At 38.8% G+C, this 19,772-nt stretch overlaps 1 protein-coding gene across 1 annotated transcript in view; it reads right to left on the minus strand.

The window, feature by feature from the left end:
• Window positions 1-2,902: 2,902 nt before the first annotated feature.
• Window positions 2,903-19,772, minus strand: part of LOC145988275 (uncharacterized) — a 42,984-nt gene continuing 26,114 nt past the window's right edge. The window contains exon 2 of the mRNA XM_083123138.1: window positions 2,903-3,960. Coding sequence (XP_082979264.1) covers window positions 3,818-3,960 — 143 coding nt within the window. The 3' untranslated portion in view covers window positions 2,903-3,817. The remainder of the gene's footprint in view (window positions 3,961-19,772) is intronic.

Below are 19,772 nucleotides of genomic sequence, written 5' to 3' on the forward strand. Positions count from 1 at the left end.
TCTCATTAATGTCTCGATTTTTACAACCCTCATCTGAGTCTCCTCTACCTTTGCCAAAGATTTAGACTTCCGGACGAAGCTTTACACGAGCCGAAAGAACGCATGTAACTCCATATTTTCGGAAAGCCGGGAGGTTTTTTTCCCACGCTTCAGGTTTGCTTTCTTTTTTCAAAGAGGAGCTCAATCAAGTATCCTTAAAAATTTGATACGTGAGTGAGTATTATAAAATATAATAGATAGCTCTGTTTTCTTAAGAAGAAAGATATAATTCCTTTATTAAATTCCTGCTCTCTGTAACATAGCCTTTTCATTGCTTCTGGATCCATTCCTGCCGCCTTTGTGGCCGACTGCTTTCAGTGGTCGACTCACTCAAGGTTCCGTGCTTGAGTTCCAGTCTGTTTCTCTGTGAGCCCTAAAAAGTGACAGAAAAATGACGCAAATTACCAAGAAAACGATGGATCAGTTTCTGGGAATGTAGTAGTATTTCATCCCTGATACCTCCTCTTGGTCGTTATATCTAGTGATATTTCGGACGGAATTGGTGATTTTCTTTTGATCTGACCTGGCAACGCTGCGGACAGAAAAGGCTCCATCCGTGAAGCTTCTTGTTATTTTCTTATTTTCGGAGGGAAAAACTAAGTTGAAGGAAAAGTGAATGCTCCACTGGAGGAGAAGTGCGTGGGGAGGAACAGGGAAAATTAAAAGAAAAAAAAGAGGCGAGCGAGGGTTATATACTGTGATATTTTTAGCGTTTGTCTCACCCATCTTCCAGTTATCTCACCCAGCTCTCTGCACATCGATGGCGCTCCTGCCCGTCCCATGGCCAACGCACACTATTCCTGAACGGAAGTCCTGCTCACTGACGTCACAAGGATGCTGGATTGTCACGTAGGCCTCAGTGAGATTGCAAGAATCTTGAGAATTCCGCAAGTCTTGGTTTGCAAAGAAACAGCTCACTATAATTATGGGACGGTGATGCACCTTGACTACTATTTCTGTACCCTGTCACCAAATAATCTTAGGGCCTTCCCGATGGCGTAGTGGTAATGTCGTCACCTTGCAATCAAGGGTCCCGGGTTCGATACCTGGTGGAGTGATTCGGATCTCACTTTAAACTGTAAGTCTAGTCCCGATTAGCCTATCTGTGCATAAAGTGGGCTCAAAACAAAAACTCAAACAAACAATCTTTAGGAGATCGCATCCTCGAAAGCGTATTGGAGAAGCTGTTGCCTTGTAATGAAAAGGTCACGGGTTCGAATCCCGACCTAGGCTCATTGCAAATTAAGTCAGATCCCATATCAATGTAAGCCCAGTGTTTTTCAAACTAAATTGGGCAAAATGTATGAATTTTCGTGGTAGATGAGTGGTAACTGATTGACTACTACATGCTGTAAAGTTTAGTGATTGTATGAAGATAGGCACAAATGCATAGATAGGCTAATCGGGGCTGTATTTACAGTTCAATATCCGAACCACTATGTGTATCCTTCGTCTATCGAACCCGGCACCCCTTGATTACAAGGCGGCGTCCTTACCACCACGTCACTGAGAAGGCAGTCTCGTTTTGTGGGGAAGTAAGTCATCGTTTAGATTTATAAACACCCGTTTAGTTCTCGTCTGGGTGTCCAAAGGTATATCTAGGCCTCGTCTTGAAATATATTACAGAATGATCAACATATAGCGTGTCGTCCCACAAACTTTCACAGAGTATAGAAGTCATTAAGGCAAGCAACTTTCCTTGGTAAGGTTGTTCCAATTGACATATTTCGACGCTACGAACCCTTATCTTATCCTATATATATGCAACACGTTTCACAGGTTCTTAATTGCCTCTAACGGATTAACTTAGCAATTACAACAAACAAAATGTATGACCTGCTTATAAACAAATACCTAGGTAGATAGATATCAGCTTGATACCGTATGTCTGAATAAGTGTCGCCCGACACTAAGCCTCGTCTCGTCTCAATGGTACGTCTCGTTATCGGTCTCACCAAATCTCAGAGGGTTTGGTTTCATTCTCGTGTCGATTTTCAAAATTCCGTCTTTGTCTCGGTTCCATCCTAATCTCGTTACCAACCCAACCATCGCTTTTTGTTTAAATCTGAATTTCTTAGCATATATAAAGATGCAGTTCCTAAAACTGAATCAATACTATTATTTTTTTTATTTATTTGTTGTTTTAAGTCCACTTTATGCACAGTAAGGCTAATCGGGACTGGACCTACAGTTTAAAGTGGGATCCGAACCACTTGTGCCTCCACCGGGTATCGAACCTGGGAGCCCTTGATTACAAGGCGAAGACGCTAAATACTATTATATTAATTAGGTTTACTAACTATGTAATAGCAGTTATATTTTTGAAAACGCTCATGGTTATTCTTACGGCAGTTGGTGTCTACTTTTTACAGTGTACAATCTCGGCCAACGAGGTAGTTAGTCGGTTGCATCAAGTTAATGACTGGATGGCGCCTTTAAGGATGGCCACCTACACTCACATCGTTCGTGCTTTTACTTGTAGTGTAGCACAAGTGCATAAGTGTTGTTAAAAAGTGAACGTCAGTAACGATAATGAATTTTTCAATATATGGTATAGGGTAGATGGCTACAACTTGTTACTGAATAACATTTGGAGCAGTGTTTTCGAAAACTTAGGAGAACTAACCCATGTAAATATTCACAGCAAGGCCATTCACGAGACAAGCAGTAATTTTGTCTCTCAAGCTCGTCAGTAACAACCTTCAATACACTTTGATTTGGAATTACAAAAATTATGGTAGCAGTTTTAGCACATCGTCGAACTGGATGTGGAAACAATCCAAAAACACATAATGCGTTCCTTACTATTAATACTTTATTATTTCACGGTTACAAGAAGAAATTTTCACATTTAAACGCTTTTTGCTTTTCGATTTGAGATTTATAAATATTATGCAACGAATTTTTCTAAACGAGTGCGTTATGAAGTACTACAGTTCCTTTTCATTGTCAGATTATATTGGAACACGCTCGAGTTGCCTTGAACAAACTTCCAGATGGCAGCACAATTTCAGTTCACACACACACACACGCACACGCACGCACACATATGCACATTCGAGAAACCGATGTACAGGTGCTCAGTTGCTCAGCTTTCAGCAAATACCTTAACTACACGGGTGGTTGAAGGAACACTAAGTATAAATAAACGATAATGATACAGTGGTGTGATGATGTCAGCAACATGTCAACCTCAAAGCTTGTAGATTGAGTTTCGTGTAAAGTTCTGACCATTAACATTCGTTCATTAACTATAACTCAATCCACAAAGTACATATTCATTGTTTTACCTCAATAGTTGCCTACTACATGTACAATGAGATGCATAAATATTACCAGTAAAATTGTCCATCACTATCTTAAGTCACTTGTCTTCATATTCTAAGTGTTTTTAAGAAATGGAATATGTACTTATGCATCCTCGTTATTGCTTTGTTTGAATTCTTTAACCTCTCATTGCGTGAAACACAAGCAATGAACCTGGCGATGGACAATTTGCCTGGTAATTTTCGATCCTCACTTCACGTACAATTGTTGAGGATGTGCTGGCAACAATGATTTGCCATACACATCAACACAGAAGAAACATTTGCTAGACACTTATCTCGTCTTACGTTCACTTGCCCGAGTCTGAAATGGGATTTATCAATATTTAACACTGGCTAAATGTACAACAGATCCAATGGCTGCGTCATTTGACAACACTCACACATGTTCACAGAAACACAAAACAATTCGGGAACCATTTCACGGCAATATGGCGATCATTAGATTACTGTTACAATGTGTACTTGACATTGTCGTAGAAGGTGTGTGCAGTGTTGGCAGCTGGCGGCGACGGAAGACTCGTTGGAATGGAAGGTGGCGGTGGTGTTATGTAAGGCTTCCGGTCACACTGCATTGGTTGAAGAGGGCGCATTGCTGTAAGAAAAGAACGTACGTTATTTATTTGATTTATTTACTCTTTTAAGACAGAGTTAAGTGTCAAGATTAATAATGAATATGATGGGAAACCTTTGAAGATTCGAATCCAAGATCTCTGGTTTCGAAACGAACTATACTAACTTCTGGATCGTAAAGGTCTGAATTTATAAATTTTCAATGCAACATTTGAAACTGTATAATTTGCGTCTACTCCAGTAAATCCTATTCTGATCACGTAACAACAATATTAATATCGAAATACATTTTTCTTTGAAGATGTGGCCCACCAAAACCTTTAGATACCATACAGTGCTCCCACCATAGTCTAAATAAATACTACACCAATTGCTTATTCTAAATCTTCAATAATCACAACAAATAATGTAATAAGAAGTTAGGATATGCACATTTATATACATTGCTTTATAGTTGATATAATGATTAGAAAATACGAGTTTACATGCAAAGATTGATAATATGTACATTTTTATGCATACTAAAAGTTATTAAAATTACTGTAGTTTCTAGCGAGTGTAGTATTTTTTACAGTGCAATGTGTAAACACACAAGTATTATCATAGATATTAAGATTGAATCCCATAGAAAAATGACCGCTTTTGGTGGTGACCTATTTTGTAATTAATTATAAAGAGTTGCACGTTAGTAATACACCAGAACGATGAACAAAATCATTTCGAAAAGGAAATGGCATTTCCGTACACAGAATAAGAAATAATGCAAATTACCGCTGTTTCTAATGCAAAAGTAAGTAGTAATTGGAATTAATTTTACTTTAGGCTAAATAATGTAATGTACAAATTAAGTTTATATACGTCACCGCTGCTCCAAACTAGTTGTAATTTTTTTTCGAACTTCTTCAATTCATCTAAGTTCCGTGAACTTTATTTGCGCCTGTCCTTATGTTACAACGACTCTGATTCTTGGATTGAAACCTATACACTGTTAGAAGAGGTGACCCTTTGCGAAAACACCCAAATGTCAACTTCACTTCCGCGTAGTTCACCCTAGACTTCATTTTGCAGACTAACGAGACACTAGCGTCTGGACCAATGGCCATAGTATAATCCTCTATGGGATTTGTCTTGTGTGCTGCCCATATGTGTTTGTGATTGTCCCTTTATTCACTTCATCTTGTCATCATTCATCCTCATCTTCACAATTAGCCAAAAGTGGCAGAAACGCGAAGAAAAATAAATCATATCATCCATTCATTCACACAGTTAGAAATTACACAACATATATGATTTTGTACAATTAAAATTTAACTTCTTGCCTGTTAATTTACAAAAAAAGAACATACTTTGAATCTGAATAATTACCAGGTGGTTATAATTAAAGTGACGGTGTTCAGAGTGGTACAGCACGGGCTGTAATGAGAGTAGCAGTCTGAAACTTCGTAGATATGCTAATGAAGCAATGCGCTCGCGAATTATGAAAAAAAAAGTTCCAATTCTCGCCACCAGGGTAAAAAACGGCGCTGTAAGCAGTCAAAACGTGGAATTTTCCATAACTCTGACGTCAAAGTCGGTGAAATTGCCTAACCATTGTGTGAGCTCCCTGGTTGTTGTTGGTGACGCTTGTTGCTTTTTCCTTTAGTAATGTTCATGTAATTCGAATAGTGAAATTGTAGCGATATTTTATTACAAAGAGTATTGTTTTCTGCGATTTATAGTGTTTTTCCTGTAACTATACCAAGTTTTGACTGCTTACAGCGCCATTTTTTACCCTGGTGGCGAGAATTGGAACTATTTTTTTTTTTTTTTTTTTTTTTTTCATAATTCGCGAGCGCATTGCTTCATTAGCATATCTACGAAGTTTCAGACTGCTACTCTCATTACAGCCCGTGCTGTACCACTCTGAACACCGTCACTTTAATTATAACCACCTGATATTATAACTTGCATTTGCGTGTACAATCAATATATTTTTAAAAAACGAATCACCGAAACTATACATTAATTTGGTTAACTATAATTTAACTAGTATAATTTGGTGTGTGTAATGGCTCTTAGTACTTTCAAAACGATCATGATAATGTTTACGGCACATCGAATATTGACGGAGTTGAGCCGTTATTTCACGAGACAACCTTTTAAAGTGTAGCACAACAACAACAACAACAACAACAACAAAAGAAAGAAAGAAAAAGAAGTTCCTCGCAACTAGATATTTCTTTTAAATAGGCGACACGCAATTAATTGTTCACCAGTACGAAATGTTTTTTTAGTAATAGTGCACATTTGTTTAGTGTTACCAAAAAAAATTGTCAAAATTTTTAAAAAAATGTAAAAAGCTACCAATTTTTTTGTTTACAATTAACAACATATACGTTTCTGGTTAACAGAAAGAAAATGCAATCTTCAAGATCGTAGCCCTAATTATCACTATTATATTGTTAAGAGGGGATGAAATATTCACTTGTAAGGGATGGAAATTTACCCGTGTTGCCAATGATGTTTGTTTGGAGAAGGGGAGCATACCCAGAACCAGCCGTTAATTTTCATGCTGACCATTACCGCCCAAAATCACCAACATGCAGAAGTAACAGCAATGGAATTCCCAACACCAATTCCCCTTTCTCAAAGGTTTCTTTCCCCTCCATCTTCGTTAAGCATTCGCATTAGTACTCTTTGCATTTCTCTTCGCGTGGAACATCGGAAGGAATTTTTATTTTCCTTCTCAAAATAGCCGAAGCGAAATTAACGTGCCAAGAGTTCTTTCAGCTGAGAGATCTCATTTTGCGGCGTTTTGATGGCCGCCATCTTCGTGGCCTTGCGATCGTTGCTTCCTTCCAGCGAAGGAAATGTCTGCTTTGATGACCAATCAAAACATTACTGCAGATATCGCGGTCGCAAATTGGTAACAGGGCACTGGCCCTATCCTTCTGGCCAGCCAGCCTACACACAGAGAAAGAAATACAGAGAGGGAGAGAAGAATGAGACAGAAATAGACAGAAAACGATTGAAAATGAAAAACGGAGGAAAATAAAGGAAAAAAGCAGTAGAGGTATTACAGAGGACTAAGAGAAACAGTAAACTGGAAAGAAGGCAAGAAAGAAACACTGAAAGATAAAGAAACAAAGAAGGAGAAAGGAAGAACAAGTGAGAAACATGGAAATAAGAGAGAGAATGAGAAAAAGAAAGGTTGCAAGAAAGGACGAAAGAAGGAGATAGAAAGTCAGAAAGACACGTAGAAACAAGGAGAAGAGATACAGAGGAAGAAAGGAAAATCGAGAGAGAAACATGGAGAGAAAGACAGACGAAGAAGAACAAAGATAGAAAGAAAGAAGGAGATAGAGAGTTACCAAGGGAAAGAAGCGGAGAAACAGATAAAGGAGAAGAGATACAAATGAAAAATCAAGACACAGAACAGAGAGAGAGAGAGAGAAAGAAGTTGAATGAAAGGAAAAGTGAGATGGAAACAAAGAAAGGAAGATACATAGAAGCAGAAGAAGGAGGAGAAGAGAGAGTCAGGGGGAGTATTTATTAAAAAACAAGGCAACACGCATACACCAGCCATCAACGTATTTAAATTGTTGCCGCCTCTAGGCTTTTGTGAAAATACCGCCCCTTCCAGACGATTTTCTGCCGACGTTCTTCGGATTGGATGGCTGTGGTGCACTGAAAAAATAGTTCAGTGGAAGATTTAATTCACGTAACTAATATGTACTAGCGGGTGGCAGTGGATGAAGTTAACGACGACGTTTCGAAGAACGTCGCACATTCTGGCAACGTAGGGGCAGGATTACAAGGCAAGCAACTGATTACATCACTCTCCATTCGATAGCTTAGGGTCGGAAATTCAACATCAGCTGCAGAGGGTTATTCTCTTCTTGGTAAAGCAGTATGCACAAGTAGTGTAATTGGGCCGTTTCAAAGTCGTACTTAGTAGGTATTCTCTTTTTTTATTAATTGAATATCACTTTTTGACATATTTTGACAATTTTTTGTCGATGTTTTAGCGTTTGACGATTTTTCAGTGCAATTTTCACCGCATCTCATTTTTTTCCCACTCGTACTTGGTAGGTATGCATTTGTAGCCTTTTTTTTATCAATTGAAAATCAGTTTTTGACATATTTTGACAAATTTTTGTCGATGTTTTAGCGTTTAGCGATGTTTTTGTAAAATTTCCTATTTTTCCCTTTTTTCCCACTCGTACTTGGTACGAATGCCACGATCTTACGTGATATAACTTAACCTATTCATTTTTTTTCGTGCTAAACTACACGAGAGCCTCTACGTGCTTTGACCTACTTTAGAGTAGAACCATAAAGACAGAGCTGCAACTGAAAGTGAGGCTCGAAGTGAGGCTCTGTGAGGCTCGACTTAATAGTTTGCTCTTGTAAGACATAAGCCTTATTTTCTCGCAGCGTTGCCAACATTTTACTCGAAATAAAATCACCAAGGTTTTTTTCTTGGTCTAACCTATGTTATTGAACTGCGTTGTCACGTCCAAACCTGCATGACTTCCGAACACTATTGGTTTTATTCATATTTTTTCTTACGTATAGGTGTATATGATGAATCCCCAAACAGATTTTTCCTAAGTCTTACTGTTTCCAAGATAACCCCACTTCCGGTTGCTATTTTGGATTTCTGAACATAGGTTCTATTCATATTTTTTCTCACGTATAGGTGTACCTGATGAATATGCAAACAGATTTTTCCTAAGTCTTACAGTTTCCAAGATAACCCCACTTCCGGTCGCCATTTTGGATTTCCGAACATAGGTTCTATTCATATTTTACATACATATAGGCGTACGTGACGAATCCGCAAACAGATTTTTTCTAAGTCTTACCGTTTCAAAGATAACCCCACTTCCGGTCGCCATTTTGGATTTCCAAGCATAGGTTCTATTCATATTTTACTTACATATAGGCGTACATGACGAATCCGCAAACAGATTTTTCCTAAGTCTCACTGTTTCCAAGATAACTAGTAGTGGTAATGGGCGGTTTCACAAACCGAAAATGGGGCTCGGTGGGGCTCGGTGGGGCTCGCCAAACCTCAAAAACTCATTTTCTCTCCATGTTCCGCGCCTTATTTATTGCGCTGACGATGTTTCACAGCGTAGAAAACAGCACCAAAACATCAAAAACTCATTTTGATTATTTGGAGCTCACCAAAACCTCAAAAATTTATTTTTATTAATTGAGGTTCACCAAACCTCAAAAACTCTCATTTTCTCTCTATGTTCAGCGCCTTATTTATTACGCTGACACAACGTGATGAGTAAATAATGCAGTTTCTTATTTTTGAAGGATGAATGCACCTTATCGTAATTTTCCAAGCCCCGGTCAAATGTTTGTATATCGTGATCTTTGTAAACCTCTCTCTCGGGAACGATGTGCCACACACACACGCGCGCGCGTGCCTATATTGTGACGCAAACAAACAAACAAATAATATTTTTTTAAGATTTTTGGCCCCTAACCCCACTTCCGGTCGCTATTTTGGATTTCCGAGCATAGGTTCTATTCATATTTTACTTACATATAGGCGTACGTGATGAATCAGCAAACAGATTTTTCCTAAGTTTTACCGTTTCCAAGATAACCCCACTTCCGGTCGCCATTTTGGATTTCCGATCATAGCTTCTATTCATATTTTTTCTCACATATAGGTGTACACGATGAATCACCAAACAGATTTTTCCTAAGTCTTACCGTTTCCAAGATAACCCCACTTCCGGTCGCTATTTTGAATTTCTGAACATAGGTTCTATTCATATTTTACTTACATATAGGCGTTCGTGGTGAATCAGCAAACAGATTTTTCCTAAGTCTTACTGTTTCTAAGATAATCCTACTTCCGGTCGCTATTTTGGATTTCCGAACATAGGTTCTATTCACATTTTACTCACGTATAGGCGTACGTGATGAATCCGCAAACAGATTTTTCCTAAGTCATGAATTGGAGGGTTCTATGGCAACTTATATTAATTCTCGTAAGAGAACAGAAAACACAAAAAAAACAAAAAAAAAACAATACTGTGGTCACTACAACAAATAGTCTTCTTCAACCCCTATCATACAAACAAAAAAAAAATCATCATCCTAACTAGAACCATGTAACTAATATTGTGATGACTCATATTAAGTACCTCTTAATTGTATTACTTATAAGGGTATACTATTGCACAACGTTTTTGCAACAAGTTATTACGTAACATTGTGATGACTCATATCTAATGCTCTTCGTTGTATTAACTATAAGGGAGTAAACTATTACACAACATGTTGCAACAAGTTATGACATAATGTGATGAGTCATATCTAACGTGGCGTCTTCTGATTGGTTAATTATTACAGGTGTTTTTAATACGGTCCGCGTTTTTATTATATAAGACGGCATACACTGCAGATCAGTCAGTCTCGTGAGAGCAGCCGAAGAGTACGGACGTCCTGTTGCAGCGCTCCTCGTTTTTGTAAAAAAATAGGTATTTAACTTTTTTTGAAGCTACATACCATCTATTATTTCAAGTTCAAAGGTGTTTCACGTGGTTTTTCATAGTAATTTCGACCAGATTGAATTTTGACGTGATCGTGCATTTTCTATTTCACCTCAAAAAATTCTATATAAATAACATACCTGAAAATTGTATCGCTATATACTAGACTTTTTGATTTCTGTGATTTTCGAAAAAGCAATGGCATCCACCACCAGTTTCAATCGTAAAAATGATAAAACTGAATGTGTTACTTGTGGGAAGCTAATCTCAAGGAACAATTTATCGGTACACAGGGCAAGATGTAGCGAAACAGGTTCGAGAATTAATCGTTCGTCACCTTCTAAGTCTTGTGCTCGATGCGGAAAGATGATCAGCATTACAAATTTAAGTAAACACCTCAAAATTTGCAAACCATCGACCGAACAAGGAACATTGAAAAGAAAAATCGATGATCCAGGAACCGAAGCTTCCACTTCCAAGCAAATTAAATTATCCAATGAACGCAAACCAATTAGATCTGCATTCAACGACCAACTCCAGGATTTTTCAATTAAGTCAGAACCAGGCCGTGACATCCTTAGTTTCTTGGACGAAACGAAAACATCTGTACTAAATATTTTGAAAGATAAACTTGAAAACAACTCTATAAAAGTATATGTTGTTCTGTTTTCCGAATACGAGAAAGTTGATGGCACAACGAGTATTTTTTATCATTGTACAAAAAACCAGACACTTTATTTTGCTGACGTCGAAAATTTGGACAACTTCTATTATAAAGTTTCCAACGAGCTGGTTAAGAAACATGACGATTTCGAGGCTAAAGGGTCGGGATGGTCTCTATGTGGAAGTCCTCACACGTTAACCGTTTACGTGAACCGATTCTCGCCTCTTCGTGCATCCAGCTACGTCCCTCTTCCACCGAACATTCAACACAAGAGGGCTGTGTTAAATATACAGAACAGCGATAACAAGTGTTTTCTCTGGTGTGTGTTGGCTGCACTGCATCCTGTTTATTGCAAAAATAATCCAGAACGGATTTATCATTACAAGCAATACGAGTCCGAATTTGAAAGTGTAATGTCTGACATCGAATACCCGGTGACATTGTCGGATATAACAAAGTTCGAAAATCGTGCAGGAAAACGCATCGCTATTAATGTATATTCTTTTACGTCAGATAAATATCTTGTGCACCCCGTCAGGATAAGCGATATCGACGATGACGATGCTCGTGTAATAAATCTTCTTCTAATTTTAAACGAGGATGTTCATCACTACACGCTAATTCGTTCAATGTCTCGATTACTAGAAAGCCAAACAACCAAGCATGAACATTACATCGAAGTTTGCCCGAGATGCCTAACCACGTTCGACGATCGTGACCGACGTGATCATCAAAATCTTCATAGTCGTCAAATTGCTATCGATAAACTTGCCGAACATAAAATTTATTGCGGTGACAACAGACCGGCTAGAATGTTGATGCCCGAAACGAACGAAGTCGAAGAATTCAAAATGCACAAGGCATTGTTGGAACATCCCGCAATCATCGTCGCAGATTTCGAGGCGTTCCTCAAACCACTCTCCTACTGCGAACCGGATCCCGAACTTTCCTCCACAACGGCGTACCAGCTTCATCAACCTAATAGTTTCGGCTATGTTGTTGTGCGACGTGATAAAATAAATGAAGCATATATATACCGTGGGCCAAATGTAATCGAACACTTCCTGGAAAAAATGGTGGAGGAGGTTGAGGTAATTGGTAGCGTACTGCTTACATCAAAACCGATGGCACCTTTAACTGAAAATGAACTTCAAAATTACAATTCCACTGAGGTGTGTCCGGTATGTGATCAAAGTTTCACTGATGAGAACAAAAAAATATTCCACCACGATCATTTCAGCGGAAACTACATAGGTGGAATTTGCAACACGTGCAATCTTAAAATCCAGAAACCTAAATTCATCCCCATATTCTTTCACAACGGAAGCGGATATGATTTTCACCACCTGGTGAGACATCTTGGCTACGATCCGAAACGTATAGGTGTCTTGGCCGAGAATGAAGAACGCTACATTAGTCTCAGCAAGCAAGTGTCGATTCCGGGAACGAAAACAACAATCGAGATGCGCTTCCTGGATTCGTATAGATTTCTCTCTGCCAGCCTGGATGCTTTAGCGAACAAACTCACCGACGATCAATTTAAAATAACTAGAGCTAGTTTTCCCAACGTAGACATAGAACTCGTTAGACGTAAAGGGATTTATCCTTACGAATACGTTAGTGATGGTTCTAAATTTAACGACGACGCTCTCCCACTTCCAAGAGAATTTTACAGCAGACTCAGAGAGAAAGGAATCACGGACGAAGAATACCAACACGCGCAACTCATGTGGGAGAAATTAGAATGTAGGACACTCGGAGACTACCACGACGCATACTTAAAATTAGACGTGACGATACTTGCGGATGTTTTTCAAGCGTTCAGGAAAACGGCAACGAATATTTATAAATTAGATCCAGCGTATTTCTACAGCCTACCGGGATTAGCGTGGTCGGCAATGTTATTCCAGACAAAGGTCAAGCTGGAACTGATATCGGATGTTGACATGTTGCTATTTATCGAAAGAGGGATACGAGGTGGAATGGTGCAATGCGTACAGAGACATGCAAAAGCTAATAACGTACACATGAAAGAAGATTACGATTCAAATCGAGCATCGAATTACATCTTCTACGCCGACGTTAATAATCTCTACGGACATGCCATGGTTCAGAAACTTCCTTACGGGGGATTCGAATGGTTAGATCCCACTTCGATAGACATTATTCATTTCGACGATAGCGAGTGTGGTTTCTTCGCAGAGGTAGATCTCCAATTCTCCGACCACCTGCACGACACGTTTTCGGATTTGCCTCCGACTCCCGAAATCAAATGTCCACCCGACTCGATTCAAGACAAGCTTTTGTTAACATTGGACCCTAAACAGAGATACGTCGTCCACTACAAGAATCTCCGGTTTTTGATTGGGAAGGGTGTTCAGATAGTGAATGTTAGAAGAATACTAAAGTTTAAACATTCCACGTGGTTAAGATCTTACATAGAAACTAACACACAACATAGAACAGCTGCCACTTCCGATTTAGACAAGGACTTCTTTAAATTAATGAACAATGCGGTGTACGGAAAGACCATGGAGAATGTTAGAAAGCACGTAGACGTGAAATTAATTTCCGATAAGAATAAATGTCGGAAGTGGATAGCCGATCCTAGATTCAAGTCGAGAAAAATTTACAACGAGAATTTGGCACTTTTCAATCTAGATATAAAATTGATGAAATTCAGAAAACCAATTTACGTTGGCGCAACGGTTCTCGACTTGTCGAAACTTTACATGTTCGAATTTTATTACGACGTGATGAAACCCTTCTACAATGATAAGATATCACTTTTGTACACGGACACCGACAGCTTCATTTACAGCATACAAACACCTAACCTATACGAAGACATAAAAAATCCTTCCATGCTTGAGTATTTCGATACTTCTGCGTATCCTCAACCCAACAGATTTGGGATTCCATCTCGTAACAAAAAAGTCCTAGGTAAACTGAAAGATGAATGTAACGGTGATATTATTGTAGAGTTCGCGGGTTTGCGTTCGAAGATGTATGCCATGAGAACAGAAAGTAGCGTCACGAAGAAAGCAAAAGGTGTTGGCAAGAATACGGTGGAGAACAAACTCACCTTCCACGATTACATCGATTGCCTTTACTCACAATCGACGATACTAAGTATAGAACAAAGAATCCAAAGTGTAGACCACGTGATTACAACAAACGAAGTTAGGAAAGTAGCATTAGATCCGCACGACGATAAAAGATGTATTTTGTCTTGTGGAATCCACACGTTGCCTTGGGGACACTATCGTTTAGAAAATAGTAAAAATTGTAGGCAATGCAATTGAAAAAAAAATAAACTTAAATAACTATAACTAAAATAAAAAAAAAACTTTGACTGTCTCACAACGTTTCTCACAACGTTGCAACGTTTAGAAAGTCGTTGACTTTGTTTCTGTATTTTCCGTCGTTGGGTTTCCTCGTCACGTCGATCGTCGCGAATCCGAAATCGTCACTGTTCCAGCAAGAAGAGCAGCGTTCCGAAAATTGATTGATCAACAGGCCGTTGAGTTTAGATAACATGGAAGGTAGAAATTCATGATCTGCCTTGCGGTGTACAGTCTCCATTGTTTGCTTTCGGAAACCAAAGAGATTCATTGTCCTTGCTAGTTCTTTATTGTGTATGTGATAATTTGAGACAGTCAAAGTTTTTTTTTTATTTTAGTTATAGTTATTTAAGTTTATTTTTTTTTCAATTGCATTGCCTACAATTTTTACTATTTTCTAAACGATAGTGTCCCCAAGGCAACGTGTGGATTCCACAAGACAAAATACATCTTTTATCGTCGTGCGGATCTAATGCTACTTTCCTAACTTCGTTTGTTGTAATCACGTGGTCTACACTTTGGATTCTTTGTTCTATACTTAGTATCGTCGATTGTGAGTAAAGGCAATCGATGTAATCGTGGAAGGTGAGTTTGTTCTCCACCGTATTCTTGCCAACACCTTTTGCTTTCTTCGTGACGCTACTTTCTGTTCTCATGGCATACATCTTCGAACGCAAACCCGCGAACTCTACAATAATATCACCGTTACATTCATCTTTCAGTTTACCTAGGACTTTTTTGTTACGAGATGGAATCCCAAATCTGTTGGGTTGAGGATACGCAGAAGTATCGAAATACTCAAGCATGGAAGGATTTTTTATGTCTTCGTATAGGTTAGGTGTTTGTATGCTGTAAATGAAGCTGTCGGGTGTCCGTGTACAAAAGTGATATCTTATCATTGTAGAAGGGTTTCATCACGTCGTAATAAAATTCGAACATGTAAAGTTTCGACAAGTCGAGAACCGTTGCGCCAACGTAAATTGGTTTTCTGAATTTCATCAATTTTATATCTAGATTGAAAAGTGCCAAATTCTCGTTGTAAATTTTTCTCGACTTGAATCTAGGATCGGCTATCCACTTCCCGACATTTATTCTTATCGGAAATTAATTTCACGTCTACGTGCTTTCTAACATTCTCCATGGTCTTTCCGTACACCGCATTGTTCATTAATTTAAAGAAGTCCTTGTCTAAATCGGAAGTGGCAGCTGTTCTATGTTGTGTGTTAGTTTTCTATGTAAGATCTTAACCACGTGGAATGTTTAAACTTTAGTATTCTTCTAACATTCACTATCTGAACACCCTTCCCAATCAAAAACCGGAGATCTTGTAGGTGGACGACGTATCTCTGTTTAGGGTCCAATGTTAACAAAAGCTTGTCTTGAATCGAGTCGGGTGGACTTTTGATTTCGGGAGTCGGAGGCAAATCCGAAAACGTGTCGTGCAGGTGGTCGGAGAATTGGAGATCTACCTCTGCGAAGAAACCACACTCGCTATCGTCGAAATGAATAATGTCTATCGAAGTGGGATCTAACCATTCGAATCCCCCGTAAGGAAGTTTCTGAACCATGGCATGTCCGTAGAGATTATTAACGTCGGCGTAGAAGATGTAATTCGATGCTCGATTTGAATCGTAATCTTCTTTCATGTGTACGTTATTAGCTTTTGCATGTCTCTGTACGCATTGCACCATTCCACCTCGTATCCCTCTTTCGATAAATAGCAACATGTCAACATCCGATATCAGTTCCAGCTTGACCTTTGTCTGGAATAACATTGCGACCACGCTAATCCCGGTAGGCTGTAGAAATACGCTGGATCTAATTTATAAATATTCGTTGCCGTTTTCCTGAACGCTTGAAAAACATCCGCAAGTATCGTCACGTCTAATTTTAAGTATGCGTCGTGGTAGTCTCCGAGTGTCCTACATTCTAATTTCTCCCACATGAGTTGCGCGTGTTGGTATTCTTCGTCCGTGATTCCTTTCTCTCTGAGTCTGCTGTAAAATTCTCTTGGAAGTGGGAGAGCGTCGTCGTTAAATTTAGAACCATCACTAACGTATTCGTAAGGATAAATCCCTTTACGTCTAACGAGTTCTATGTCTACGTTGGGAAAACTAGCTCTAGTTATTTTAATTGATCGTCGGTGAGTTTGTTCGCTAAAGCATCCAGGCTGGCAGAGAGAAATCTATACGAATCCAGGAAGCGCCATCTCGATTGTTGTTTTCGTTCCCGGAATCGGACACTTGCTTGCTGAGACTAATGTAGCGTTCTTCATTCTCGGCCAAGACACCTATACGTTTCGGATCGTAGCCAAGATGTCTCACCAGGTGGTGAAAATCATATCCGCTTCCGTTGTGAAAGAATATGGGGATGAATTTAGGTTTCTGGATTTTAAGATTGCACGTGTTGCAAATTCCACCTATGTAGTTTCCGCTGAAATGATCGTGGTGGAATATTTTTTTGTCTCATCAGTGAAACTTTGATCACATACCGGACACACCTCAGTGGAATTGTAATTTTGAAGTTCATTTTCAGTTAAAGGTGCCATCGGTTTTGATGTAAGCAGTACGCTACCAATTACCTCAACCTCCTCCACCATTTTTTCCAGGAAGTGTTCGATTACATTTGGCCCACGGTATATATATGCTTTCATTTATTTTATCACGTCGCACAACAACATAGCCGAAACTATTAGGTTGATGAAGCTGGTACGCCGTTGTGGAGGAAAGTTCGGGATCCGGTTCGCAGTAGGAGAGTGGTTTGAGGAACGCCTCGAAATCTGCGACGATGATTGCGGGATGTTCCAACAATGCCTTGTGCATTTTGAATTCTTCGACTTCGTTCGTTTCGGGCATCAACATTCTAGCCGGTCTGTTGTCACCGCAATAAATTTTATGTTCGGCAAGTTTATCGATAGCAATTTGACGACTATGAAGATTTTGATGATCACGTCGGTCACGATCGTCGAACGTGGTTAGGCATCTCGGGCAAACTTCGATGTAATGTTCATGCTTGGTTGTTTGGCTTTCTAGTAATCGAGACATTGAACGAATTAGCGTGTAGTGATGAACATCCTCGTTTAAAATTAGAAGAAGATTTATTACACGAGCATCGTCATCGTCCGATATCGCTTATCCTGACGGGGTGCACAAGATATTTATCTGACGTAAAAGAATATACATTAATAGCGATGCGTTTTCCTGCACGATTTTCGAACTTTGTTATATCCGACAATGTCACCGGGTATTCGATGTCAGACATTACACTTTCAAATTCGGACTCGTATTGCTTGTAATGATAAATCCGTTCTGGATTATTTTTGCAATAAACAGGATGCAGTGCAGCCAACACACACCAGAGAAAACACTTGTTATCGCTGTTCTGTATATTTAACACAGCCCTCTTGTGTTGAATGTTCGGTGGAAGAGGGACGTAGCTGGATGCACGAAGAGGCGAGAATCGGTTCACGTAAACGGGTTAACGTGTGAGGACTTCCACATAGAGACCATCCCGACCCTTTAGCCTCGAAATCGTCATGTTTCTTAACCAGCTCGTTGGAAACTTTATAATAGAAGTTGTCCAAATTTTCGACGTCAGCAAAATAAAGTGTCTGGTTTTTTGTACAATGATAAAAATACTCGTTGTGCCATCAACTTTCTCGTATTCGGAAAACAGAACAACATATACTTTTATAGAGTTGTTTTCAAGTTTATCTTTCAAAATATTTAGTACAGATGTTTTCGTTTCGTCCAAGAAACTAAGGATGTCACGGCCTGGTTCTGACTTAATTGAAAAATCCTGGAGTTGGTCGTTGAATGCAGATCTAATTGGTTTGCGTTCATTGGATAATTTAATTTGCTTGGAAGTGGAAGCTTCGGTTCCTGGATCATCGATTTTTCTTTTCAATGTTCCTTGTTCGGTCGATGGTTTGCAAATTTTGAGGTGTTTACTTAAATTTGTAATGCTGATCATCTTTCCGCATCGAGCACAAGACTTAGAAGGTGACGAACGATTAATTCTCGAACCTGTTTCGCTACATCTTGCCCTGTGTACCGATAAATTGTTTCCTTGAGATTAGCTTCCCACAAGTAACACATTCAGTTTTATCATTTTTACGATTGAAACTGGTGGTGGATGCCATTGCTTTTTCGAAAATCACAGAAATCAAAAAGTCTAGTATATAGCGATACAATTTTCAGGTATGTTATTTATATAGAATTTTTTGAGGTGAAATAGAAAATGGCACGATCACGTCAAAATTCAATCTGGTCGAAATTACTATGAAAAACCACGTGAAACACCTTTGAACTTGAAATAATAGATGGTATGTAGCTTCAAAAAAAGTTAAATACCTATTTTTTTACAAAAACGAGGAGCGCTGCAACAGGACGTCCGTACTCTTCGGCTGCTCTCACGAGACTGACTGATCTGGCAGTGTATGCCGTCTTATATAATAAAAACGCGGACCGTATTAAAAACACCTGTAATAATTAACCAATCAGAAGACGCCACGTTAGATATGACTCATCACATTATGTCATAACTTGTTGCAACATGTTGTGTAATAGTTTACTCCCTTATAGTTAATACAACGAAGAGCATTAGATATGAGTCATCACAATGTTACGTAATAACTTGTTGCAAAAACGTTGTGCAATAGTATACCCTTATAAGTAATACAATTAAGAGGTACTTAATATGAGTCATCACAATATTAGTTACATGGTTCTAGTTAGGATGATGATTTTTTTTGGTTTGTTGGATAGGGGTTGAAGAAGACTATTTGTTGTAGTGACCACAGTATTGTTTTTTTTTTTGTTTTCTTTTTGTTTTCTGTTCTCTTACGAGAATTAATATAAGTTGCCATAGAACCCTCCAATTCATGACTTAGGAAAAATCTGTTTGCGGATTCATCACGTACGCCTATACGTGAGTAAAATATGAATAGAACCTATGTTCGGAAATCCAAAATGGCGACCGGAAGTAGGATTATCTTAGAAACAGTAAGACTTAGGAAAAATCTGTTTGCTGATTCACCACGAACGCCTATATGTAAGTAAAATATGAATAGAACCTATGTTCAGAAATTCAAAATAGCGACCGGAAGTGGGGTTATCTTGGAAACGGTAAGACTTAGGAAAAATCTGTTTGGTGATTCATCGTGTACACCTATACGTGAGTAAAAATATGAATAGAAGCTATGATCGGAAATCCAAAATGGCGACCAGAAGTGGGGTTATCTTGGAAACGGTAAAACTTAGGAAAAATCTGTTTGCTGATTCATCACGTACGCCTATATGTAAGTAAAATATGAATAGAACCTATG

The sequence above is a fragment of the Lepisma saccharinum genome, chromosome 5, assembly GCF_977018435.1.
Source record: "Lepisma saccharinum chromosome 5, izLepSacc3.1, whole genome shotgun sequence".
Lineage (NCBI taxonomy): Eukaryota > Metazoa > Arthropoda > Insecta > Zygentoma > Lepismatidae > Lepisma > Lepisma saccharinum.